The sequence below is a fragment of the Hippoglossus hippoglossus genome, chromosome 13, assembly GCF_009819705.1.
Source record: "Hippoglossus hippoglossus isolate fHipHip1 chromosome 13, fHipHip1.pri, whole genome shotgun sequence".
In the NCBI taxonomy this organism is placed as follows: Eukaryota; Metazoa; Chordata; class Actinopteri; order Pleuronectiformes; family Pleuronectidae; genus Hippoglossus; species Hippoglossus hippoglossus.
In genome coordinates this window covers 4637826-4664712 of record NC_047163.1, presented here as the reverse complement: position 1 = coordinate 4664712, position 26887 = coordinate 4637826, and the positions used below count along the sequence as shown (strand labels likewise).

At 43.2% G+C, this 26887-nt stretch overlaps 1 protein-coding gene across 13 annotated transcripts in view; it reads left to right on the top strand.

Moving 5' to 3' along the window:
- Positions 1-26887, top strand: part of tenm4 (teneurin transmembrane protein 4) — a 158210-nt gene that overhangs the window by 58789 nt on the left and 72534 nt on the right. For 4 of the 13 annotated variants that reach the window (XM_034604123.1, XM_034604122.1, XM_034604121.1 and 1 more), the window contains exons 4-9: positions 371-592; positions 10973-11222; positions 13879-13953; positions 15046-15144; positions 16083-16318; positions 24961-25125. In XM_034604123.1, coding sequence (XP_034460014.1) covers positions 371-592; positions 10973-11222; positions 13879-13953; positions 15046-15144; positions 16083-16318; positions 24961-25125 — 1047 coding nt within the window. The remainder of the gene's footprint in view (positions 1-370; positions 593-10972; positions 11223-13878; positions 13954-15045; positions 15145-16082; positions 16319-24960; positions 25126-26887) is intronic. The other 9 variants (XM_034604133.1, XM_034604131.1, XM_034604132.1 and 6 more) reach the window with 5 other exon arrangements.

Genomic DNA, 26887 nt, shown 5'->3' with positions numbered 1-26887 from the left:
CAGCTTCTTTTTTTATAAGATTTGAGCCGCAATTGTTGTTCTATATTTTTGCCTTTAACGTCCTAAAAAGGCTGTTTTGTTGTTTTTCTTTCTCCAAACCGGTGGCAGATGTTTACCTTTTCTTATTCTATCTCACAGTCTTTTCACTTGTTTGTATTGTTCGTCCCAGCTGGGGTGAGGTGGCGGAGACAAAGGCAGATGTGTCGCTGTTTTTCTTTCTTTTTATTTTTTGAAGTGTCAGAATTAACTCTTGCATGTTTGTGTGTGTGTGTGTGTGTGCGTTTGTGTGTTTTTGCTCTTATATGATGTTGCCTGTGTTTGGGTGTGTTTCATTTCCCCCCCATGTGTTGTCTCTGTTTGTGGTCTACAGGTCCTCCGCTGCATTGTTCATCCGCCTCCTCCTCCCCTGTTGAGCAGCTCCCATACCCTCCCCCTTCCATTGCAGCCAATGAGTGCAAGGGAGGGTTGCTAGGTAACTGTGCGGCTCAGCCAGCCCAGGACTCTGACTCTGAGGATGAGTTTGGCCCCAATTCATTCTTAGTTAAAACTGGCTCAGGGAACCTGTATGCTCCTGCCACTGCGACTGCTGATGGTGAGTTGGTTTTCAAACTACTGTTGCTTACTAGAGGTTAGCCTTCCCCTGTTCCTGGACATGTTGTGTTATAGGTCATGCAGATGGCTACGGGCAAGACTATGTCCCTTTTTTTCCCTTCCTTCTCCTCCTGAGCACCATAAGAGAGAGAGAGAGTTGAAACTCCGAGTCAATATTTAGCCTCGGGAAATGCACGGAACTCTCTGAAGCAAGGTCTGCAAAGTTCAGAGCCGCAGTCAAAGAGGTGGACCATTTTTGGTTCAGCGGGAGATATTTGTCACAGATATTTCTCTTCAGTTTCTGCACACGCTGGTGGGAGTAACCAGCCTGAACACATCCTCCTGCAACTCAGAGAGGAAGCAAAGACATAAGGAGAGCTGCTTCAGTGCTGTCCCGGCTTTATCCTGCTGTTCAGCACTGAAAGGACCTGAAGTTAAACTTAAATCAGTGTCAGCCCCTGCGGTTTGTCTTTGGATTAAACAGTTTTATGAGATTTGAACAATCCATATGTAGTTTTCTCATTAATTTACAATATTAATTTCTCTTGGATTTCCTTGGCCTCACATTCATTCAGACTGACACAGTAGCATGTTGCACTCAAACTGAAAACATGGCGTTCAGCACTGAAACAGTAGATTCACCAAGAAGCAGTGAACGTGTGTGACACTCGGCTCCAGCTGTTAACTCGTCTCCTGTATTTATTGGGAACATTTTATTTGACGTGTCACTCTGGGACACTAATGAATCGCGTGCTTCAGATAACACAGCTTGGGTGGTCTGTGGGGCTGAAACCGTGTAAGCGTGTTGTAGCTCTGATATAATATTACTCGTGTGTCGCTATAGGCTTGAGTGGATTTATTACCGAGTGGGCCTTCACGCCCACTAACTCACTGTGCTTTGTTAATTACGGCACGGACACTGACGTGCGTGACATTTGAACAATGCCGACGATTTCAAGTCTGTCCTCGAGGTGACGTCAGATATTGTCGTGGTCACGTTTAGAAGTGCGGCCAGTTATACTCTCTGGTTTATGATCCAGCAACATGAAGACATAAAACGCTGTCACTCAAACTAAGATGTACAGCTCTTATCTCACATTACTCATCAATTTGCATGCTGAATTCTTAATTTTTTTTTATATTAGATCTCTTTCTACCCACTTCCCAAACAAAATAAAAGCATGTAAATAATTGATTAAAGCTTAACTACCCAAAGGGTTGAATTATATCAAACTCCAAAGTCCCCCCCCAGCTTCGCAAAGCTCAGAAAAACCCAGAGAATGAGTTATTAATCCTGTCACAAATCTCCCCCCCCCCCACCACCTCCCCTAATTCCACAGCAGCAACAAGCCGGTCACCCAGCGGTGACATGACTGAAGGGGACATGGACATGGGCGGGGGACTGGCCTTTACCGCGGCAGATTTGTCTCATAACAATGACTCTGATTTGCATAGGTGCGGCGTTTAGGTCGGCCTCGGGCTGTCAGCGAGGGGAACAGGAGAGGACTGAGGAGGAATTTTCCTCGGCTCTGGTTGCTTCCTCCCTCGTCCTCGGGGCTCTGTGAGACTCCTGTTAATTTGCAAAGTATGGCGTGTTCCTGTGTGGCTCTTGAGAGTCGTTGCAAAAGACTTTCTCTCACTTTCATATCTCCAAAAATGTCCAACCAGTGCAGCACTCAAAATAAATTGATGCTCTCCTCCACATCGAGGACGTTCCCCCCATCTGGTGTTTTATATGAAATAAATGGTAAATTATCCAAAATGAGCTTTTCTCTGGCATCACTCATTGTTTAGTTTCATGATATCTTTGACAGTAAGAAGCCAATTACAATAAGTGAGGGAAAAGAAAATAACTTCTAATGAGCGATGTAAACTTGCTCATGCGTTTCCACATCACATTCAAATACTTAACAAGCTTCACAAGCAGATTTTGAACAAACACGTGCATATTTTTCATTTTTGGTTGACGTTTTTCTCACTCATGGGGGCCAACTCAATTTATGTCCTTTCAAAGCAGCCATTGAAACCAGCCCAGTGCCCGTCCTCAACCTGCCTATTAGGAATACGCTGTTAACTTTGCCTGTGGTGACGCTGGTTGCAGTTTTCTTTAGAAATCTGTAAAAAGTGACCTGTAGTAATTGAGGAGCGGCTGCAGGACTCAGTCCACAGAAACCTGGAGCTGCACCACGCTGCGGCTCAAAGAGCTGTTCAGCTGTTTGCCCAGAGTTCAGAGCTGCTTGACTCCGTACGCAGAACCCAGAACTGGGAGAGTTCCTCGTACCAGCTGTGTCCAAACTACGCCAACTTCAACCCTGCACCTCCTCGGGCCCTTAACGATAAACACTCCAAGAGTTAAGCCGGTAAGATGGACGGTTCTTGAGATATGTGAGCCACAGAGAGACAAAGATATTTCTGGAATTCTTAGATAGATTGTGATATCTTATACAAATGACCCACATTAGATTTTTGATGCGGATACAAGAGTGGATCATGGATTTTCTTCCTGATCCTAATTTAAGTTGGATATTGTTCTGTACCCTCCTCAGACACGTGTGTAGACTGTCACTAAGGAGAGAGTGATATCTCGTGGCTCTCTGTGGGAAAATTACCTCCAGACTCCGAAAGCTTTTGTGACAAATAATTGATAGAACTGAAGAACTCCATCAACCCAGGCTGGCTTCCACCATTTCAGGGAATGATGTAACTTTGCTGAAGCTAGTTCGACGTGTCGCGACTCTGTTCCCCTTCAGCGACAAAACGACTAATCTTCTGAATGTGACAGAACCAGTGTGAGCAACATGGGTCGTGGTGCAGATTGGGCGCAGACCAGGGTTATGAAGATTAAACCAGTCAACACAAATATATGTAAACATTTTCCGTTTGATGCAGATGTTGGAATTCCCGTTGCGGATATGAAAACCCCTGCGTGGGGCCAAAATGTAATGTGATCTTGAATTAAGTATGCACGTCAGGTTTTCAGTTGGAATTACATGAGCGGGAAAAAATAAGTAATTTAAAAGCCACCGTGGTAAAGATGACTGGAATATCAAATCAGATCTTTTTGACACACGGGTCAGTTCCTTAAGCAATATTCAAATTCCGAGTTGACACGCTGCGAGAACTATTTACTTTTGTGTTGTCGGGTAAACAATCGCGGAGGATAAAATGTATGCCTGGAAATAATTGGCTCGCGGTGCGTATCTGTTGCAGTGGAAAACAGGTGGCTTTTTATCACTGCAGATTACATTTGCTCAAGGTCATCTTTGAGCCCACACACAGGACTTAAAATGTTCTGCTGGATTTGGAATAAGTAAACGCTTTCAGCAGCATGTCGTTATTCACATTAGTAGCCTCCGAGGTTGCAGTGTTTATTTTCTTTCGAGGTGGTTTTTGTGGTTGGGTGGGTGGGGGTCCCGTTTTCCTTTGGAGGAACACTGAGCCGGGGGTTTCTGTAAGCCCGACGAGGCTGCTCGCTGAGGCCTGCAGTCCTTTTGTGAAGCATGTGTTTCACCGTGGCCCTCGGCTTTCTCCGAGGGGCTTCTTCCCGGGGAGGCTGCCAGTGGGAGCCCGCTGCCACGCTGAGCCCAAAGATCTGAGCCCCTGCAACCTCCTAGCATTAGCATCTCTTAATGCAAAAACAGCATGGGGTCGGGCCAGTGTTGGCTTTCAGCGCGGCCGGGGCTCCCTGGTGAAAGAGCCAAACGCACCACGACCTCGCAGCTGACCAAGCAGGAATCCTGAGCCGGTCCGGGGTGTGAGGCTCGGGGGACGCGGCCCCTGCGTGAATTTCAAATAAGTCTTCATTTGGAACTGCTTAATCTTCCCCCTGTGTCTGCAAGGACGGGGGGAAATCTGGTTAAAAGAGGTCACACCAGAAAGTAATTTAGCCACAGACACCATGAGGGATGAAGCTATCTGAGGCTAAATAATAATTTAATGAGTAGCACATGGCACTGGCAATGGCACGTCCCTGTTTTTCCTCAATATGTGCGGGTTCACTTTTGACTCGACATATCAAAAGGAATCTGTTTCCCCTTGATGTTGTCGAGTTATCAATAAAGTGAAGCCAACAGACAATTTGTCCAGTTCTATCCGACTGGCTGTTCGTCAGCGCACACAGACCCTGGATAATGCATTTTGCATACCTACATATCTTCTTTTCATTGACATAAATTGAGATGCATTACTTTCATTCCATGATAATTGCAGACCATCTGTGCCCTCTAACAAAATCTTCAACCTCTTGATGGATATGCAGCGGAGTGACACACACACAGCAGAGCATACGTAACCACTTGTCTTGTTCTTGCAAAGGCGGCTCAAAAAAATTGACAGAAAATCCATTTGATCTCACAAAGGTGGAGGGAGGCAGATGCCGGGACCCTAATGGATTAGGTTGCAAACTGCGGTGGACCTTAGCTGGAAATAAAGCAAATTGATTGGGAGAGTTTGATTTCTTTAAATAGTTTCTTTTGTTTGTGTTTGAATTTACTTTTTGCAAGGACTCGTATTACTATTTTACCCAACATGCACTTAGGATAAATAGCATGAAACTAATTCTTTTTTTGTTTGTTTCATGCCTCATTTGGTGTCCTCTGTGAAAACCGGGGACAGGATGTTATACAAAAGCCTCCCCCCCCCCCCCCCCCCCTCCAGGTGCTAATGAAGGTGAACTTAAATTCAAATTACACAAGGTCCTTTTCCCCCTTTATTTTCATAGCGAGAACCAGTGGAGAGCTGATGGTTAAGCCCACCTTGTGCTGTTTGTGGTGCCTGTTACCTCTCAGTTGAGTCCAGGAGAGACATGCTGCTATTCCCTCCTGGCTCTTCCCCCCCGTCAGACTCCTCCAAAACGTCGAGGCCAGCGGAGAGAGCAGCTCCACTGCCCTCATGACAAATGCTATTTGTACTTTTATAGACAAACGGTGCTCAACTGGAAATTGTGCTCCTATGATTAGCCATAGGCGTTACAGCAGTAAGCAAGATTTAATGATTTATCCGGGTGCTGGATGGCTTTTGATTAATTCTGCATCGAATGGCTCACACCTCATTGCTTTGATCGGGTGTCCGGGGCATGTCATATCACCTCATTTCGTCAGGTGTGACCATCAGTGCTCTGTGATTTTTATCCTCCGTCCTTGTTCAGAAATAGACCTTCTCCCTGGATACCGCACGGAGAGAGCCGCATTAGCTCGGAAGCAAGTGTTCCTCAATATGTGTGTGGCCAAAAAATGGCACCACATGATATTTGTCGAGTGTTCGAAGTTAAAAAAATTAAATTCAGTTCGAAATTTGACCATTCGAGGTGGAGAACTATTCCAGCGGTGCCAAGTTTATTATTTCCTGTTTGAGCATTATCTGAGCAGCACACACGCACGTCCCTGCATGCAGCTAATCGTTGTTACTGTTAAAAAGACAGTGCTGCATAATTACAAGTGCTACCATCTGGTTGCTCAATACACGAGGAAACGTGTATCCAGTAAAAAGACGGGCCGATCTTGTACACACACACATTTAACTGCTGCAGTTACAGTATATTGAAACAGTTTCCATGACTACTGTCGCTGACTCTTGGCCATGCGGGACGTACTGTATATACGCTGCTGATGTTGGAGGGTGAGATCTGCTCCTCAGCTGCAGAGCGCCATCATTACTGACAAGTCAATTTTAGAGTGTTATTTTATGTAGTTCCACTTCCCCCCCCCCGCCCCCCCCCCCTGCCCTACACTAACTCATCTCTTGAGAAAAAGCATAGTTTGGGGTTTTGTAACTCAGCGAATTCACTAAGTTATTCTCATAATAAAAGCTTTAACATACTTTAGCTTTCACTGCGCCACAGCATTTCAGCTGCAGGCTACTGGCTATTAGCCAACCTGATGTACTAAGCACATTTTGCCAATAAGAGGAGTATGGCGGTCCCTGAGGTGAATCAGATTAATTAGAATATTTATGACATTTTGAATTATTTAGCACGTGGGGTTTGTTTATTTGAATCACCTTTGGATGTGATTTAATGGAGAATTACCAACAATGCACTCTTCAGTCTGGGTTTGATGTATTTCATGTATTAAATAGATAAATTCAACATGAAACTTTTAGAAACAGAAAGAATTCAGAAAGCAGCATCTGCTGACATGGGCCAAGAAAGAGCTTTTTCACATTTTCCACGATTTCCCAGGGAATAATGCAGATCTTAAAGACGTGAATCAGACATATTCAGGGGACTGATATTTCTGGGTTTGTGGGATTTGGTGCAGTTTTCAACGAGAGGACTGTTCAGCCCTGGAAGGAATCAGTTTTTAGTGGATCATGAGTAAATAGCGACATTATCAGAAAACACAAAATCACAGAAAACAAATCCTCAGCCAAAGTAAAAAATAAAAATCAATTACTTAGTTTGTATCAGTTAAATATGGTTCAAAATCCCCTGCTGCTATCTGTTTGATTTGGGTTATTATTTGTAATGAACACTCTGGAAAGTTACCAGATTTAATTTCATAATGAAGCTACTTGATACCTCACCAGTTTGAAATAATAACATCTTACCATTAGTCAGACATTCCCGTTATCCCTCCGGGTTGGGGGGTTGGGGGGTTGGGGTGAGGGGGGCGAGGTGGCGGCTAATGAAGTGGATTTGCCTTAATTACTTGTCTGGAATAGCATCAGGAGGTCTCCACCGGTGCAGGCATCTGTTGGGAAGAAAAATGAAAAAGCACATTCCCAGACTGAATGGATATTCTTCAGGCCTCTGCTCTGAATGCCATGTGAAAGTTCGGCCATTGTGGCGAAGCCTCCTTCTCTGTCTCTCTGATAACAAATTAATCTCCTTTTTCCGCCGCCTCGTTGTGCGAAGCAGGTCAATAGAAAACCATTTATTTTCCCTTCTGTCCTTTGAATGCTGGTGAAAAATTGTTGCTGAGTCACCACATCTGTGGGGGTCGTGCTGCCGCGCGCTTTGTCTCATAAACAGTCGTGTTTCTCATCTTTCTGTTTTTCTCAACAAAAAAAACACACCACGAGTACTGATGTGGCTGGTGAAGGGTTATTGGTTGGACAAGGACAAGCAACATACAGTCGGCTGATGTATTCAAATGATGATTCAGAGCTTATCTGGCTCCTTCTCTGTAGAACATGTTCTACCATGTATTATAATGGTAATGGATTATATGCAAATGATTTGGCGAGTGAAGTCGACTGGTTTTGCAGACTGTTAAAGCATCTGGAGGAAACTACATGTAAAACATAGTTTAAGAAACTTCTTACTTACAAATATTATGATTTAACTTAAAGCCAGGTTTTGTCTTCACCAGCAAACTTTTGAATTTAAACGTTTTTTATTTCTATTATGTTTCAGTTGAGTAAACCTTCATAGCACTTAACATACATGTTAAAATAACTAGAGAAAATGTAACACAACTTTATGCTGCTTATATGACCAGTTTTAGGATTAGCTTTGATTAAAAATGAATTCAGTTATATATTATTAAAACGAACAACGTATACATATTTTATTTAAATAAACATTTCTATATTAGATTTTTTAGACCTAACCCTAACCCTTTAGAATTCATTAATTAATACATTTTTTCTTAGATTTTATTTTATTAGCACAGAAGTTGGTGAGATATTATTTGCAAAAGTTTTGCTCCTGGTCATGAAAAAATCCTTTTTAAGTTAAATTGAAGTTATAATACTGTTCAATGCAAGAAATACACAAAACAACAGCTGCACCAGACAGTGTGAAGTCTGTGGACCTGCATTAACAGAACCTTTGTGTTAAGTTTATGGTACATATACATATATATATATATATATATGTATATATGATATATATTCATTCGTTTCTGTGGTAATTATTGAGTCCATAGTGCAACTAAAATCTGAATTACTTATTGCCTCACATTGGCTGGATCATCCTAGGAGGTAAAGTTTTTGTTTACCAGACAGTGAATGAATTCCAGACCAGTGATGCATTTGTCCCTGTGATGTATTTCTCCGAATATGACTGTACTGTCCCCGAATCAAATTAGCATAACCTTATTAATGGCTTTAGGGATCAGGTACATTACCGAGCAGGAGGGAGGTCATCAACAACTGTGTGGTTTTACCGTACAGCGGTCTATTGTTCAACAGGACGGAGGCATACCTCTCTCTCTCTCTCTCTCTCTCTCTCTCTCTCTCTCTCTCTCTCTCTCCCTCTCTCTCCCTCTCGCTCCCTCGTTCAGTGTCTCAGCTAATTACGAGGGCAGCATTGTGCTCAGTATGGAACCATCTGTCAGTGCGACAGATGCCTGAATATAGCGCTCGCTCCAAAATGTAAAAGAACTAAAACAATTCCCGTCAGTGGTCCCTACTGTAAAAGTTTGTGAACCAGATTCAGAAATCTAGTCTGAAGGTGAGAATTAGAATTCTCTCCTTTTCTTATTTTTCATTGACGACGAATGAAATGTACAGAATAAGCTGAAACACTGGTTCGTTTGTGAAGCACGTGTCTGTCGAGAGGTTTTACAGGAAGAGGCTGAATGAGGATTAACTGCAACACGGCACATTTCTTCTGTCCTGTTTCTCTTTGCTGAGTCGCTCGTTAGCTCGTTACCTGTAAACACGACGGGCTCAATTTCCATTTCCCCCCAAAAATGCCTCAAGCGCTGAAACTTAGTGCCACTTTGTTCCCCGCAAAGCCGGCTCTCCACCTCCAGCAGTTGTATTCATTTGCCTTGATTGGCACATGTAGATAAGGCAGCTTCATGCTCCTGACCCCTGAACTGACTCTTAGCTTCTTCACCGGCACGAGTAGGTGTTGCTTTAACGAAGGAGCTGATTATACAAAGTAAGCCTTCTCTCCGTGTGTGTCTGTATTCCACTCTTTCTGCTATAAATTGGCAATTTAGTGTTGTGGATATCTGTGAAATAAAGGGAGGCTCGCTGCTCTAAAGAAAAGCCACTCTTTCAACTCTGTGTAAAGCCAGTTCATTGATTGATGAATGGCTTAGCAGATGTGGAAATAAATGGATACAGAGTGCACAAGGACATTGGTCTTCTATCTTGTGAAGTGCAGGGAGTATCAGATAGTGCATATAGGACCTCTGGGTACAATCTGTTCTCCTACACTTCATATCTAATAGTTTTAAATCCTCCGGTGAAAAGTGACAACGGAGCTTGTAAAAGACATAAAAAGAGTAAGTTTGTGCTGATAAAACAACACGAGATGGAATCTGTGTTTCTGAGGCTGAACACTGCAAATGTGAAAGTGACACGCAGCTGATTATTTTTGCAAATAGCTGCGTGTTGTTACATATTTGTTTTAAATCTTATATTTGCTTCAGTTGAACAAAGATTTTGTTCAACGCAGAATGAAACAGAAGCTGTTTCCAGACACGGACTCTAGAAAATGTCCAGAACGCTCAGGTGATGGGCGGAGCCTGGGTAGAACATGACTTACCTACTTACTTATTTGTATTCTTCTGTTTTCCGTCACATCATCAACACGCCCGCTCGCTCACTGTGACATTATCCTCCTGTATTCTACACACACATTTTACTATAGGGGCCTTGCAGGAAAAGCTCCTGAGCAAATCAAGAGCAACTGACTCGGACATTCTCACATACAGCCCCCTCACGAAAATGTTTAGGAAACTGTCCGGACTTCAGTGCACGTCTGATAGAGGATAGAGGAAACCTGACTTGAGCCTGTTGTTTCCTAAAGACGTTGAGCCGGCTATCTACCGGATTTACTCATGCTACACGTGCCTGTAATAGGAAATCACTTCGGGCTCAGGTCGGGTTGGGACACAAGAAAATAGAAAGTCTGCTGGCCCTAATGTCTGTGAGCAGCTCGACTGTTTCTATAAAAAGACTTCACAGACTCAGATTCCCTCCCCTGGCTGAATAATGCCAAAAAAAAACCTGTAAAGAACTGGTCAGTTTCCAGAAGGAGCCAGCTCGTCTGTTTACACAGGGGCCACTATCTCGTCTGAGTAAACTTTCAAAGGTCTCTGTGGGAGGCAGAGGCCGCACTCTGATAGAGACCAGTTTGGAGAAATAATGAGCGGAGGAAGGACTTGTTGTTTTTCAGAGGGATTTGTGGCTCTCAAGTCGAAAGAGTCTTTAGGTGGGAATTAATGTGCTGCCGGTGAAACCACAACTAATCATTTATCAGTCCCGAAGTTGATGCTCTGGGAGTTAAAGAAACACCAGGAGGCACTTGTAAATAATCCTGCTTGCACACACAGACACACGCATGCAACATCCAGAGCCCCCCTCAGTGTGCTGGGGCCTCCAAAGAAAACCAAGATTCAAAAGTGCCTGGAAAACATTGGTGAACTGAGTTGTGTTTATTTTCTGTAACATGTTTTTTATTGTTTTCCTCTCTTCCTCTCAGACGGAGCCTTTCAAAACCACTCTCGGCTACGGACGCCTCCTCTACCACTCTCCCACTCCCACTCGCCCAACCATCAGCACCATGCGGCCTCCATTAACTCCTTGAACAGGGGCAACTACACGCCTCGGAGCAACCCGAGTCCCGCGCCCACAGACGGCTCCGCTCCTCCCGAGGGTCCGGCCAGTGGTCAAGACCCCGGCAGCGCGCAGGACAACTGGCTGCTCAACAGCAACATCCCCCTGGAAACAAGGTACCGTGCAGCTCGTCTCCTGATGGCGTGTAGTGGCATCTGACTGTGAGCTTGACCCGGTGCCGTTGAACGCAGCGTTCTCATGCTGTCTGCTCCATGTTGAATTACCACTGTGCTAACAAGGAGCAAAGCAATAGAATGGGAAATACCCTGCAAGGGGCAAAGGCCTACATTTGTGATGAACATGATTTTGTGGCAAACAAGAGAAAAGTGCTGCTTTTGGGTCTTTGGTCTAATGTTAGCATTCAATTTTTAAACAGAGTAATTTGAATCACGTTCAAAATGAAACAGTTGTTGGAAAACTACTTTCCGAGCTCCTGCACGTCGACCTAGAGTTTTATTTATTCCATATTAATCAGTATTCAGTGCTCTAGCACAGTTCTCAATAGGAGGCCCCTCGTGTGAAGTAGATCTGTCGAGTGTTATTGTAACACAGGGAATATGTGTTGGTATTTCTTCGGCTGGTCTTACTGCGAGGTGCTATGAAATCAGGAATAGCAAGGCGGAATTATCCCAACCCTCCTGATGATCACGTTACGCTGCTCGCAGGAGAAAAGACTCCCCAAACAAAACCCGACTTCTCAGCGTGAACAGGTGGCCCGCTGAGCAAATTTGAATAAAAAGACAGTAAAACCCATCTTTGATGGAACTTACTATAAAGATATCATTATTTAGATTATTTATATGTGTTTACCAAACTTTTTTAAAGCGCAGCAGCCGTTCTAAGGAATTTTCTTTCTTTTCCTACAGCTCCCTTTGCAATCCAACGCTCATTACAGCCCACATACAGGCGGTTGTAACAGCTTTAAATATTGTTTTCCTCTTATATTTGTTCCAAAATATTATAATATTATATTTAAGATGAACAAAGGCAAATAAAGCAGTGACTGTTGAGCCTGCTGTTGCAGACACACTCTCTCAGAGCAGAGAGGGCACGGCTCTGACCACCGACGAGCAGTTTCTGCACATATATGGTGTTGGGAATACCTCAGTCAATGCACTATCGCTGAATGATGGATATCCACAAGCAGCCAAAACGTGGCTCTCAGCCAAGCACTCAGTCTGACGGTAGTGTTGCTGGTCAGCTCACACTCGGGTGTCTCAGACCGTGACAATGTCTGAGGTGCATTTCTTTACACTCTTATGTCGCGTGTTATATTTTCCCGTCGCCTGCTCTGATATACACAGTTTATTCCGTCTGCTGAGCCCCAGAAAACGCCGGAAAATAGTTATAATACCATGACAACTACTCACTGAGATGTCATGTTAAATGATTTCTATATTTGTTACGTTTTTCTGTTGATATATTCTATTTATATTATGTATCCTTTATTTAACCAGGACCATGGAGATATAATATCTCTCTTCTGCCAGGAAGTCCTGGTCAAGATGGGCAGCAATGAAGTCAAACTTAATATAAATACAGTATATTATGGAAAACGCAAAGAATTGTCAAAATTGTTGAAAATGTACAAATAAATATTCTCACTAAGAGGGATTTAGGGCACAACGACAATATTGAAATTACATTTTTCTTTCTTCACACAATAGATATCATCATATCGCACAACCCTCAGTCCTCAGTGTATTCAACCCTATTAAAACTAGGTGTATTAAACTCTTTGTCGTAAATCAAACCGGTATTGGCAGCAGACGAGCCGATACTTAAGTTGGCAGCGTAAACAAGCAGCCATGAACAGACTCACTGTTCTCTTCCCACAGTTTTTTGGTGGGACGGTTCAGTCAACAGGATAATGAGCATCAATTTCATCTGGTAGAAGGACAGTTAGAGCTATAATGAATGATTATGCGTCATCCAGCTCCGAGTTAATCCTACACAGGTATTCCCCGTGGAGCAGAAAGCAGATGGTGAGGAGAGTGGATCTGCAACAGGAGAGAGCTCTGCTTTAAACCGCATGTAAAGTCTCTTTATGATCTATTGCCTTGAAAAAAGGATCAACTACCAAAGTTCCAATAATGAAATTGAAACCATTAGTAATACCCACGCGGACCCTGAAATATTAAATGTCACTTTTACTTAGTTAATCGTATAGCAATGGCCCCTCTCTCGTCACTTTTATGGAATGTAATGGCCCTGATAAATTCTGTGCTGGTGGTTCTTATCCCGCTCTGCCACTGGAGAGACGCCAGCAGTTGGCTGGCCTTTTCCAGTCTCAACACTTTCTGCCAGGCGTCTCTCTTTCTCTCTCCTCTTCATTAAAAGTTGCATTCTTCCCGAGAACACAAGCCTGGGCGACCGTGAACAGACTTCACGAGCGCGGCCTCGATGGGCCAGAGATGAAACAACGACGAAACAACAAGAAGGCTTTTCTCTTGTCACACGGAACATGTTCAGCCTGCCCATCGCATGTGGACGGTTCATTTCTCCATTGCATTGCCGCAGTGTTTCCTTATGGAACGGAGCTCTCAGAGGGGAGGAGTGCATTATGGGAGAATTAGTTTTGCAACCCTCTAAATAGGAAACACCTGCACTTACAGATACCATCCGATGTGACAGCCAGTTCATTTGTATTCAAGAATCAAAGTAAGATATATTAGAACTGTTTTGTCTGAAATAAGTGAGCGATACCGTAAAGTTTTTTATTTAAGTTCTAATTAAGTGATGCATTGTTTTCTTCCAATCACGACCTTAAAGGAGCCAGAATACTCTAATGTTTATCAGAGAAGAGCAGGACGCTTGCAGAGAAGGGCAGGGCTCGTACAAAACCAGGTATGGCAGTGCCCAAACGAGGGGAACAAGAGAGCTAGATGTTATCTGTCTCACACTTTTTCGTAGAAGTAGTTCCATAAGGGCCTTGGTTTCCTTTCCCCCCCCCCACACACACACACTGTCCGTCTTGATCGCCATCTGTTCATTGTTGTTGATGTTGCTTGGTGATCACATACTCGGGGGTGGGGCGGAGGTGGGGGGTGCAGTGCTTTGCCGCCGCCGCGCACCAAAATGACGAAATTGTACATTTGCATTATGATGAAGTGATGATAAAAATCCATATATATATATATTTAAAAGCACTTGGAGATCCAATTCAATGAGTGCCAATGTAAACAGATGGAGAAGGTCAGTTGTCATGTTAACATCCGAGGTGTATTGATTGATTCACAACGTCAACTCGTGCACTCACAAGACAACGTTTCACCTTAATTATTGCCGCCAGCTGTCGGTAGCCTTTGAGTGGAAGGGTGAATTTAATTATTTTTTCCCACCTTGGTAACATTAAGATGAAAACATAGAAAAAACATCTTTAGCTAGAAGCTAGTTTAGGCTACATCCACACTACACTGTCGGGCTCCGTTAACGGCACAACAGCTGTTATCCACGTTGTGCTCGACGCTAGTAGCCGAGGCTAATGCCGGTGGTTTTCTTTCGGAAAGAGGGTCATGTGATAGGAGCCTGACGAATCAGCGAAGACTACGTCGTGACCTAAAAAGACACAATCAGAAAGTGGTCGTCTTTGTCATCATTTCCAAACGTCTCTGTTTCTGTCCGTCCAGACTGTAACGCAGCCTCAAAGTTTTCAAACTAAAATGAGACCAGCGGCACTTCCAAACCTGGTGTGGACGGTATACTGTGGACGTCATGTGTTTTCAAATGAAAATGTAGTAGTGTGGATTTAGCCTTTGCTGAAGCCTTGACCTGAACTTGACCTGCTAAGCAACCTGTCAAATGGATGTCAATCATTCGTCATAGGTGCGCTCCGGCAGAGAAACAGCACTCCACCCCCTGCACACACATGTATTTCTGTGTTTTCTTGCATGTTCATCTCAAACTAGCTTCATATTCCATCTTTCCACCTGTGTGTAGAAACATAGCAAAGCAGACATTCCTAGAGACTTTACAGGACAACCTCATTGAGATGGACATTCTGGCATCAGCTCACCACGATGCCCCGTACAACGACGGGTATGTTGCATGTTTGCTATCTGACTCACAACCAATGTCAGATTCTGCTTTGCCATGAAAACAAATGTGCCTGTGCTTTTTTGTTTTTTTTCCCCCCCATCAAACATCCACTGTTTTGAAATGTCGTCAATGTCATATCTTCTGCAGCGGTGCGATCTTTTGCCGTTCTCGTCCCATCCCTGTTAAATACAACTTTAAAAAAAAGGCTGTCGGGCTCTTTAGCTTTTGATTAATGTGAAACATGACCGCTTTGTGAAGCACAGTTGCCCGTGTTATCTCCGACTGCTAGAACAGGGATATATGTCCTGATATTAAAAAAATAAAATATGCTCGCAGTGACTTTCCACATCATACATTGCAATGTGACATTCCATCATGTCCATGTCACTGTCGCCCGAGCGCTTCTTGTAAACTTGTCAGGAGAACGGCCCTGACAACAGCGCCGCCGCCACCGACTCTCTGATGGGCTGATCATATGCACTTGGACATGCAGCCCGACACATGTTTTCAGAGATAGCCGGCCGTGTTCTTCAAGGGCAAATAAATCTGCTCAACTTCGCGCCGCAACCTTATATACACCGTATCTCTCCTCTGGACGGTCTTGACACATAGTCACGGGGAATTACTCCTCACCAGGCTGGCATGAATACATAAACAAGAGCCAGCTGCGGTCACTAGTCCTATAAATTGGATTTAATATTGATTCACAGCTTCGACTGAGCAAAGCCCAATATGCTCTAGTATTCTTACTAATCTAGCAGGAGCGTGACTATGGCAACAGTAGTGAAAGTGCTTGGAAGCAGAATTACTTACCAGTGGATGGGACTGCGCTGGGATAGACTGTAACCTGCAACATCATGATGATTAGAAATCCTGCAGAAGTAGAAATGTTGAGTTTTTGTTTAGAAAATATCGTTTTTCTTCCCCCCCCCCTCCAGGCACTTCCTGTTCAAACCAGGTGGAACCTCACCAATGTATTGCACAACATCACCAGGATACCCTTTGACCTCCAGCACGGTGTACTCGCCTCCCCCGCGCCCTCTGCCTCGCAACACCTTCTCCCGACCCGCCTTCAGCCTGAAGAAGCCCTACAAGCACTGCAACTGGAAGTGCGCTGCTCTCAGTGCCATCCTCATCTCAGTAACACTGCTGTTCCTGTTGGCCTACTTTATCGGTGAGTCACCTTTTCACTTGCTCCTACACACCAGGACGGGCCACCTATTCACCCCCAAGCCCCACCCCTCACTTAGCCGCAGACACAGGTTGAATCCATTGTGTTTCCTCCATCAGCCGTTTCACTGCCGTCGAGTCTCCGCTCTTTGTGCGAGCGTCGTCACAATCGGGTCTCGCCAGATTGACTCGTCGCCCTCCTCGTGCAAAATAACATTATCATTCATAGACTTGGTCGAGTGAATCTGAGATGAGTAATCCAGTTTCTTGCTCGTGTGAATAGGTCAGATAGGGAATGAATTAAAAAGACATGGGCCATCACACTAGAGAAGAAGACACGTGCAGAATATTCATCTTATTTGATTTGAGGATGCCAGACCAGCGCACCCAGGTCTCAGCTGGGTGCAGACGACCAGCTGGGATACGAGAATTATACTGTTACATCTGCTCTTTTTGACTGATGTTCGTCCTCAAGGGGATAATCTTCATATCTGATAACACAGCCTCTTATTTATCTCTTATTTACGAGTAAGAGACATGAAAAAGAAGTTGATTAACATCCCCCAAAAAAATCTAAACTATAAAAGGGAATTTTAAAGTACATGTAAGTGGATTCTGCACGTAATTGCTATAATGTTGTTGGTCCATATTTCTCAAAGATCAGATAGTTAAACAAGTCCAACTGTTCTCACTTGGACTATAGATTTTCTTTCTGGACTGTTCAATGATGCTGCCGATCACCGCTCATGCTCGCAATGCAGTGTTTTCTTTTTTTTTAACTATATCTTCACAAAAAAATCCTCCCAAATCCTGATGTTTAAAACAAGCGCTCCCATGATTTTAACTGGCTGGAGGGAGAACGTCTGTTGTTAAATGAATCAGTGAGAGCAGGAACAATAGAAGGAAGCACATTCATAGGTTTACAGTCTGGTTAGATAGAGAAGAGATGGAGGATTATGGAAAGGTCAGGGAAAATATGAGTTAACTCTCTGCCTGTGCAAAGACCTAAGGGGGCGTTTAAGGTCACATAGCAACTACAGAAATGCTTCCTATACTGTTTAAAATGCCAGGTCGGGCTTTGCCATGTTCATGAATCTAATGTACTGATCCGATGTCGCGTCTTTAAAGTGTATTCGCTGCACAAAAAAAGATTAAATCACTTCTGCTTCACTGCATCAAAACTGCAGTTGTGCTGTACCACCACCATAGCAAGTATTGTTTTTAGAGCAGTGAAGAAGAAGTGATTTCTGGTCGCGTAGTGTTAACCAGAGCTAGTCAGCAATCAGGTAATATTCACACTGGAAAGTCCTGTGAGTAAAATGGTGATGTGTATATAAGACTTCAGTTTCAAGCTACTTGTCGAACCAAATTATATAAGTTGTATTTCAAAGGATTTAACCTGAACCGGGCCTGACAACAGTGACAACAATCATCACTTCCGTACAGTACAGCATACAGCTGTTAAAATACTTTATACAAGTTAATATTCGTTATATGCACTGATATTGACTGATACTCTAAGTTGGAGTATCGGAATCGGTATCAGGAGGCGGAAATTTGTATTGGAACATCTCTTATGGGGATTGGGGATATGAGCAACATTAAAAAATGGATTCAATTAGTGTGAGGACATTGGGTAAGCATTGAGAATAGCCCAGAATAGGAGGGATGACACAGGGAGGTTTCTGTTGCACAGTGAGTGAAGAGAAAAACAAGTAGAGATCTTAAAAAAAGGTAAAGTCAACCAGGTCTGAGTGGTTTAACGTCTCTGAACGTCACAGAGAACATTCCTCTCTGTTGCTTCAAGTGGCCGACGGCTCCAAAGATGTGGGGGCCGACGTGATAAAGATAGCAGTCCCCCCCTTTTTTTTTTGTTCAAGAGATACAAATTCCGCCTGGCCCATTGTTACAAATTCAAATAAGGAGGTGATACACGCGTCTATTTAATATATTTTACCATATAATATACGTCTGATTGGCGGTGGGTACCTGTTTAACATATAAATGGTTTCACTGTTGAATTCACTCTGGCACAGAAAAAGAAAGTTTCTCACACTGAGGGATGGTTAGAGCGTCGCAGTTCATTTGCATGAAGTCAATGAAAGAACAGCTCAGATCCTTCTGTGTGGCCTTCATCGCGGAGATAAATGAATTCTTCATTGAGGACATTTGTTATAGATATGTATTATGCCATAACAATCGCGAAAAGCTATCGTTTCTGCTTGAGGCCAAACGAACTAAAAACTGATTATTCATTTTTTTTCTTGTTGTCACCGGAGCCATTTAGATTCTTTCATTTGGAATTCGGGGGGGGGGGGGGGAATGAGAGGAATCAGCTGGTTGCTTCTCATGGCGATAAATCTACGTGTCCAGTAAGATGACGATGGGTGTGTCCGGGCGCTGGTTTGGCTTGTTTCTTGGCACCGGCCGCGTGGGTTTGGCTGTCGGAGGAAGAGGAGATACAGTACGAATCTGCTGTTTACGGCGTGTGACCTGGCCGAACGCCAACGAGCACCATCCGCCTGATAGTGCCTAATCAGCCTGTGTAATTATACCCTGCTAAACTCAGACCGTCTCCCGATGCACCACAAGTAAACATGTTGGAGACCGAAACCTCACCCGAAGATCGGAATTTCCAATCAAGAACGAGGGGCCGTATTTAATTAAAGGCTGATGAGAAAATACATTTAATTTGAAGTGCAATTAATTATTGAGGCCTCTAATTGGGAACTCGGGGTGAGATGTCTAATGAACCCAATTATGCCTCGTGACAGATGTTTTTGACTTGCAGCATGCTTTTATTTTGTCACAGCCTTTTTCTAGATGGACACGTTTTGAAGTCCAGAAAGGTTCAGGGGGGGGGGGGGGGTTGTATATCTGCAGCTCCTCGCTCACTCATTAGCACATTTTGTTATATTTTTGTCATTTTAAGGTCATTGCTATCCCCCCGTGTTCGCCTCCATTCACTCTGGGTTTCCAGCCAAGGACAAAGAGGTTGGGCCCCAGAAATAATATTCATAGCATGAACATCCAACCCAGAAAGATAAATCTCCTCTGCATCACAGACTCTACCTGTTTGTCGGTTCTTTCATTGATTTTAATATTAGATCCTTGTTTGATTTGACTTTTCATTATCCCTGTGTGATATTTGCAGAATCTAGATTTATCAATACTGACGGTAATTTAAATGAAAAATAAAATATGTGAAGGACGTCTAAGGGAATACTGGAGCATTAAGGGAATTTCCCACCACTTTTATTATGAAGGTTACATCAATCTTACTGATATCTAAAGACCAAAAGTCACTTAAGTGCACAAACTTGCACTGTCGGATCTGACTTTGTTTAATGGTCAAGAAAAGTCCTGCAGTGAAACTTCAAACAGATATTTAAACTGGCTAATGTTTCTGCTGCAATGTTCAGTTACTGGCAAACATCGGCTAAAACAATGAAATCCCTCGTTACTGTTGCTATTAGAAAGATTATAGATGTTTATACAATACACAGGGAGCAGGGAGGCTCCATTAGCAAGAAGACATAAAGTTAGGTAAGTAATAAATACGAGGCAATAGAGACAGACGGTAGGGATATAAAGAAAAATAACTGCAATAACAGAGAAATAAAAATATATGTGTTTTTACAATAGAATAAACACAAGTGCAAGATTAAAAATAAGACAGACATCGTGGAGTAGATATCGGAATTGATTGATTGATTGGTGTGCTCAGCCAAAAACAAAAAAAAGAAAAGAAACCTGAAACCACAGTAGCAGCATCAATAACAATTATCTAAACCCAATAAAAACCTAAGAACGAAGCTGCCTGCGTGTCGCCTTCTCTATACGACGCCTTCTTCATGTATGAGAAGTGAACAGAAGTGTGTTTTTTTGCCGCGTACAGCTGCCAAACATGCATCACTCCACTGTAGGCTTCATGTTATTGCCAGCATGTAACATTAGTGTTACATTTTCATATAGTCATCAACCTCACGCTGCCATTTCTTGTGTTCATGAGCTCAATCAAGTGTTTGTATTGACAAGCGAGACTCATTGACCCCAGCTCTCACATTGAGCTGCTGCTGTCGTGACGTGAACAGAGGACAAGAACATATGAATCTGAATTAGCTCGAGTAGAAAAAAATAGTTTTGGGTCTTTGTACACAGTGACAGGGGTTGAAATACTTTGGTGTATTTAGAGATTCTCTCACGACACTGAGCTTCAAGCTACGTTGAACTAACTCTCAGGCTGCGCAGGCGAACTGAAACCACGCCACGGTTTCACATGCTCACCGAGTCATGTGTTTCATCACTATCCGTCTGATATCATCCATTCCTGCAGTGCAGGGGAAGAAATGCTCCACGATGCATCATGTCCATGGTGAAGAATAAGAAAAACATTAAAGATGAAATAGGGAGAAACGTGCAGCAGCTGCTGGACTCAAGCCTCAATATTCTATCTTTACATTGATTTTTTTTTCCTTTCCAACGTAGATGTTGCAGAATTTAAGACACAACCTAATTCTGAGGGGAGAAAACACTTTAGCCCAAACTCAGACAGACTGTGATATTCCAATCAGTCTGTAGTATATTTCCTTTTTTAAATTATATTTATGTATATGAAGAAATTCAACACGGCAGTTATGAAATGATTTAATGCTCAAGATGTGAGGCTTTAATTTGTATTCGTCTCAACTTTGTACCTGGAAATGAGTAATTGTGTCAACAGGATATTGCAGAAATTGGTAAATTACACCACAGATTCAGATAATCACATTTTTTGAAACTAGATCAAGTCCCCATATGGTTAAATAATTCCTCTCACCGAGCCATATGAGACTATGCTCTCTGCCGTCTTCCTTTTTGAAATACCTGAAGATGTATTTGATGATTTCTGACCAGTAAGATGTTTAAAAATAAAGGTTCTACTCATCATAGCTTCCCTTGAAGTGTGCACTCACTGGAAAGTGCTCCACAGATCAGAGGATAGAAGCACACGAATGCTGGCAGATGACCCCACAGCAATAAGCAGCGACTTTCCTCAGATTGGCTGAGAAGTCTCCCTACTACAGTACCTCTGTTCCCTAATTGGCACATAGCGTGACCCAACTTCCTGCCAAGAGATGAGCGAAAGGAGGGCACAACATGTGCTCAGGACAAAATGGGTGATGCTAGGAAGTGCACCAGTCCTGACAGGTCAGTGTTGTCTCTGCCAGTGGCCGTCTCATTAGAAGTACCTTGTTATTCCTGCAACCTGTCTTCATTTTGCAGCCAATTGCGGCAGCCCTCTGAGTGTCATTGCACAGCGTTTGCAAAGTTTGAAAAGTAAGCAAAAACAAAATCAGGAGGCTTTTCCCTGGCTCGGGTCCAGTGCTCTGCATATCACAGATACCAAGAAGGCGCTGAAGTAAATCTGTACGGACGGGAGGGGGAAGGCAGGCAGGCCTCTGCAACTGTTTTCCATTAGAGGCCTCGGGGACGGATGGGATGAAGAGCGAGGCTCACAAAGACATGATTACTAGGACACTTGGAACGACAGCCTGCATGGTGACTTTGCGACGGTTCTGCCAGCGACACACACTAACTCTTTTTCCATTTCACCAGGCAGCGCAGCGCTACAAATCTAAGGGAATGTTTTTTTAAACTCAAGCTCTGCGCAGTGACAAACAAAGCTATCCGTCTCTCCGCTGACACGTCCACGTCAACGGGAGCTGGACGGACGCAGAACAGATGCTCGTGCTGCGGTTTCACTCAAGAGTTTATATTGCATTTCCCCTGCTAACCAAACTATGGCTACCTACAGTTTATCAGAAAACCATTTAAATATTTCAATAAACGTTTGATTTATCTAGAATATCTTTCAACATACACACGGAATATTAATATTGCTCATAGACATCTAAATGAAGGAACCAGACACGGCGTGTTCTCCATCACACCCTTGCTTTGTTTGATTTGCTGTTTTTTACATTCACATGGTCAACTTGAAGTTAATAGCACTTTTTCTCCAGCTCTCACGATGGCACAGTCACGTCTGAACATCGGTCTGTTGCTGTTATTTAAGTCTGCAAATCAATCAATGCACTCTAGCTCTTTACTTTCTCTCTTGAGAGTTGCCGTCCTTGGTTTGAGAAGCACACGATTCGGCTGCACGTTGCCGGAAGATGCAGCAGGGAAAGTTTTTTTACGTGAAGAAGCTGCTCGACGATACTGAGCAACACGTGCCGAAAATACAAACAGTGAGAATACCATCGTACTTGTGATGAATGAATGAATACATTGTTTTTTATTCAAAAGTTAAAAGTGAAGTTCATAGTAAAGGTTTGAAAGAGCACCTGGGCAGAAAGTTAGAGGGTGGATTCACTCGGGGCAGAACTGGTTTGGAAAAAAGATTTTATATTATATTTTGATTCACTCATGTTGGCTGATTCATTGATTGATTGATAGAGGGAAAGATCAGGTTTGGACGCAGAATGCCCGTCAGGTACGGCTCGCTTAGTTTTTTTCTCAAGGTCAAACGGAGAATTGTGACTCGAGCCGCACTCAGCAGCAAGTCTCTGGTTTGACTCCAATTTGTCATTTCTACGACCTTGTTCCCGGCTCTCTCTCTTTAAATGTGCTTTAAAAAAGCAGCAGGAAGTGGAACAGGTCTTGAGTGAAATAAGACGATGCACCTACATCGAGTGATGAAGCTGATGAAGAAACTTGATTTTAAAAAGCATTTGTTCTTAACCACTTTGTGAAATGACGTTTAAACGAAGTTACGTGAAACCAACTCACGAGTCCATTTGGCTCAGTTTACCAATATATTCATATAAATATGCTCAAACTGTAGGTGTGATCATCTCTGAATTAATGTATGAATAATTATGAGTGTAGGATATGATGAGAAGTCTGTTGATTATTTTAATGGAGATTTCTTGATTGGGATGTGCACATATACATACATGCATATATAGACGTGTGTGTGTGTGTGTGTGTGTGTGTGTGTGTGTGTGTGTGTGTGTGTGTGTGTGTGTGTGTGTGTGTGTGTGAAAATCAGGCCTATTTTACTTTTTGTTTTATTTCCTTACTCTAAAAATAAAGTTATTCATCGCTCCATGTATAAAACCTCAGTGAGTATAAGTGAGTCACAGTTTTTTTTAAGGATTTGTATCACTGGTATTATAGTTTATCCGCTAAAGCTTCAAGTCCCACCAACAAATCAATGTGTGTGTATTTCTCGAAGCAACGACTGACGCAGTGATTCTGTCTGTTGTCTCATCAGTGACTGAAGGGCTTAGCGGTGACATGAGCGAGTTTCTGCTCATATGAGTGAGAAATAAATAAAGTGCATCTGAAGAAAACAACTTACTCCTTCCCTCAGTCTAGACCTGTCATATAATTTCTCTCTTTATAGTTCAGTTGTGTGTTTATGTACCTGAGGAGCTCCAGAGAAGCAACAAACCAATAAAATAGCTGTATTGAGTTCCTGGGCCTTTTTTCTGCTGACTGTTGACTTCCAAGGTGGCTTTTGCCTCGCTAAGCTCGTCTTGTCCATTCTCTTATTGGTGATCTGTCATGGTCGGGCCCCTCCCACTCCGTCCTGCTCCCCACCACCATTGTTCCAGAGGACATTTCTTTTGTCGACCTTGTAAAATATCAGCATGCTTCATCCACTGAGTTCACATTGAAGCGCCCCTCGTCTCCTTCCTGCTGATGGCTTTTTTTTTTTTCTGTCCCCCCCCTTTTGTCCCTTAGTTTTGTGGAGGGAATTGAAAGGTAGAAGGGGTGAGGAAAAATGACAGGGCTCTGGGGAGGGATCCTGCCGATGCTGGTGTGGGGAGACAGATGTTGTCCCCTTGGGGTCATTCGTCTTCTGATCCTAACTCCTCAGCACATTTTGAAAGAAAGATGCCATTAACCATTAAACCGTGCATTGTTCTTTATTCTTTTAGAATTAACGCTCTGTTGCTCCATCTCGCAGCTGACACCTTTAGTTAATTACAGGCCCAGCACCCTCCAAAAAATACTGCAAGTGTAACTCAAGAGTTTGGGGGTGTTGCTGACTTAAGACGCTGTTTAAGGACCAAGGTTCAAGAGAAAAAAGTCACAATATTATGAAAATAGTCGTATTATTGGAATATAGTTGTAGTTTTACAAGAATAAAGTCTTAATTTCAGGCTGCGTGTTATTTTATAAGGGAAATATCTAGAGGCTAGTGAAGATGCACACCTCTAGTAGTCACACAATTAATCATGTATGGAAATACAACTTTTTAATAATGGTTTTATAATGGAATCGTAGCCCTTTGAATCTGAATCTAATCGGGAGGTGCCTAGAGATTCCCACCCTTAGAAATATCAGAAAGTTATAAAAATTTCACAAATAATGTGTTGTTGGTTACATGTGATTCAGGAGTGAAACTCAAGCAGAGGTTCTCCTTGCTGCTTATTTCTAAAATATATATACATATTCATGTAAAATTACAAATTATTCCTCATAATTTTACAACTTTATACTTTTTTTTCCTTCAACGGGGCCCAAATACTTTCTCGTATTTTCTGTATAATTTATGGAGAGTATTTTTTCACTCAGATAAAATGCTGAAATATGTTTAAAGCCACTTAAAAGCAAATCGACTCTGACGTTGCCGTATGTTGAACATTTCAGCCATGCACCTTTTCGGATTAAACTGGCACCTGCAGCCGATGCAGAGACAGATGTACCAGCTGTCTGAGGACAACACCAGTGGCCTACCCTTCCCTACTGACCTGAGCCTGCCGCCACTCGGCAACACTGGTGTAGAAATACCGGACCGCAAAGGGAAAGATGAAAGTAAGTGCAATATTTCTTTTGTTTATGGATATATTCATATAAATAAACCCGTCCTAAATGCAGCAGCTTTTTCGTTTTTCAGGACCATTTGCGTCTCAAGCTGTTTGGTGCACATCAGAAAACACTGCACTGGGGGGGAAAAGAAAGTTTTTCAAATCTTCCAAGTTTACAGATGACATTTTGCAGCTCCAGCGAGTTTCTTACGATTTTCCTTGTCCGGCTCCACATTGTTTCTGCTCGTCTCCCCGGTATGCAAAGAGATCTGCTTTGTAATCCTATGAAAGTTGTTGTAAGTGGGGAAAGTGTTATTTGTTCCTGGAGGGAGAAAATGGGACAGCTTAAGGGACTGAGTATCCAGGGGCTGGAGGGGGATTAGCCACTCGGTCCCCTTCAGAACGGATGTGATCCTTCCATGTCCTTTGCCTGGGCTGCCTTCCCTGGCAGCCAAAGAAAGCATGTGCTCACCCCCACGGTACCAACTGCTCGACTCGAGGAAAGTTTGCTCTGTTCCATTCTCCGGCAAAATGGGCCCCCAGATTTAACCAAGTGATTTGCCACTGGCAGACGACAATAGGTAGAAGATGGGGTCATTACCATATAGATGAATCCAGGAGTTGTCTCTCTCATTTAACAGACAGCAAGAAAGTGTGTCGAGCAAACAGCAAGCATGACAACAGCTGAGCTTTAGACCCTGCATGGCAGCCGGTGCTGATACCTAATCAATAGCTGTTTCTCTAAATAAGTCTCATTCTGCAGCCGGTTTCCACCAGAAGCAACGTGGAGCCGTCGGATGTTTTATCGAGGTGATGCAGAAGTGAACAGTTTTTTTGATATTCAGTGTAACTCTTCATCCGAGTCCTTTGTTTTCATCCAAGAACAATAATCATTTATTTAACCATGAGTCTTATTATCCCAGGCCTCGGCTTATGATTTATATAAACAAGCTGATGAGCACCCCATTAATGTGCTGCATAGATGCACACACACACACACACACACACACACACACACACACACACACACACACACACAACCCCAACGTGTGGAAAACGAGCCCGGGTGCTGCAGCCTTATGCAAAGTCCAGATCTGAGGGACGGGGGAGTGTGTCGTGTCTGCTCGGATCAGACACGCCCGCCGCTGATGGACTTTTGAGAAGGCCGCCATCTGCCGTGCCACGTGTAACCTAAAGCCGTGTCTGCCACCGAGTCCTGGGGGTGGTTTGTAAGGACGTCTGCTTTGGTCGACATCGCTGCTGAAATTAGCTCATCGACACAGCCCGACAGATGTTGCCATTTCCACAGAGTCCAATATAAGTTGCATTATGGAGCTTATGAGCGCATTTCTTTTGGCAGCGAAAGTGCGAGTACCTGAGCGAGGCACTAGCATCGGAGATCCCTCTCCACTGTCATTACAGTTTTACATTTTATTATTTTGACTTAAATTATAAATGTGTTTTATCACAGTATTGAAGCGGCTGTATTTTCACTGCAATCTCTGCACCATATGTTTGGTCTTTTAAATAATTATTCATAACCTGTCCTGAATATTTACTTTAATGAACAAGATTCATAAAAAACAACAAATTTACCTTGTTTAGGAAACCAGCCTCAACAAAATAAACGTAGCCAGATCATCAGGTTCAGTTATTGGATGTTGGTGTTTTCATATAATCGGTGCGACCTGCTTTCCATCTCAGAGGAATCGACACAAAAACACTCGAGGACATAACTAGATCTCAGATTATTCTTGCTTTTGTTCTTT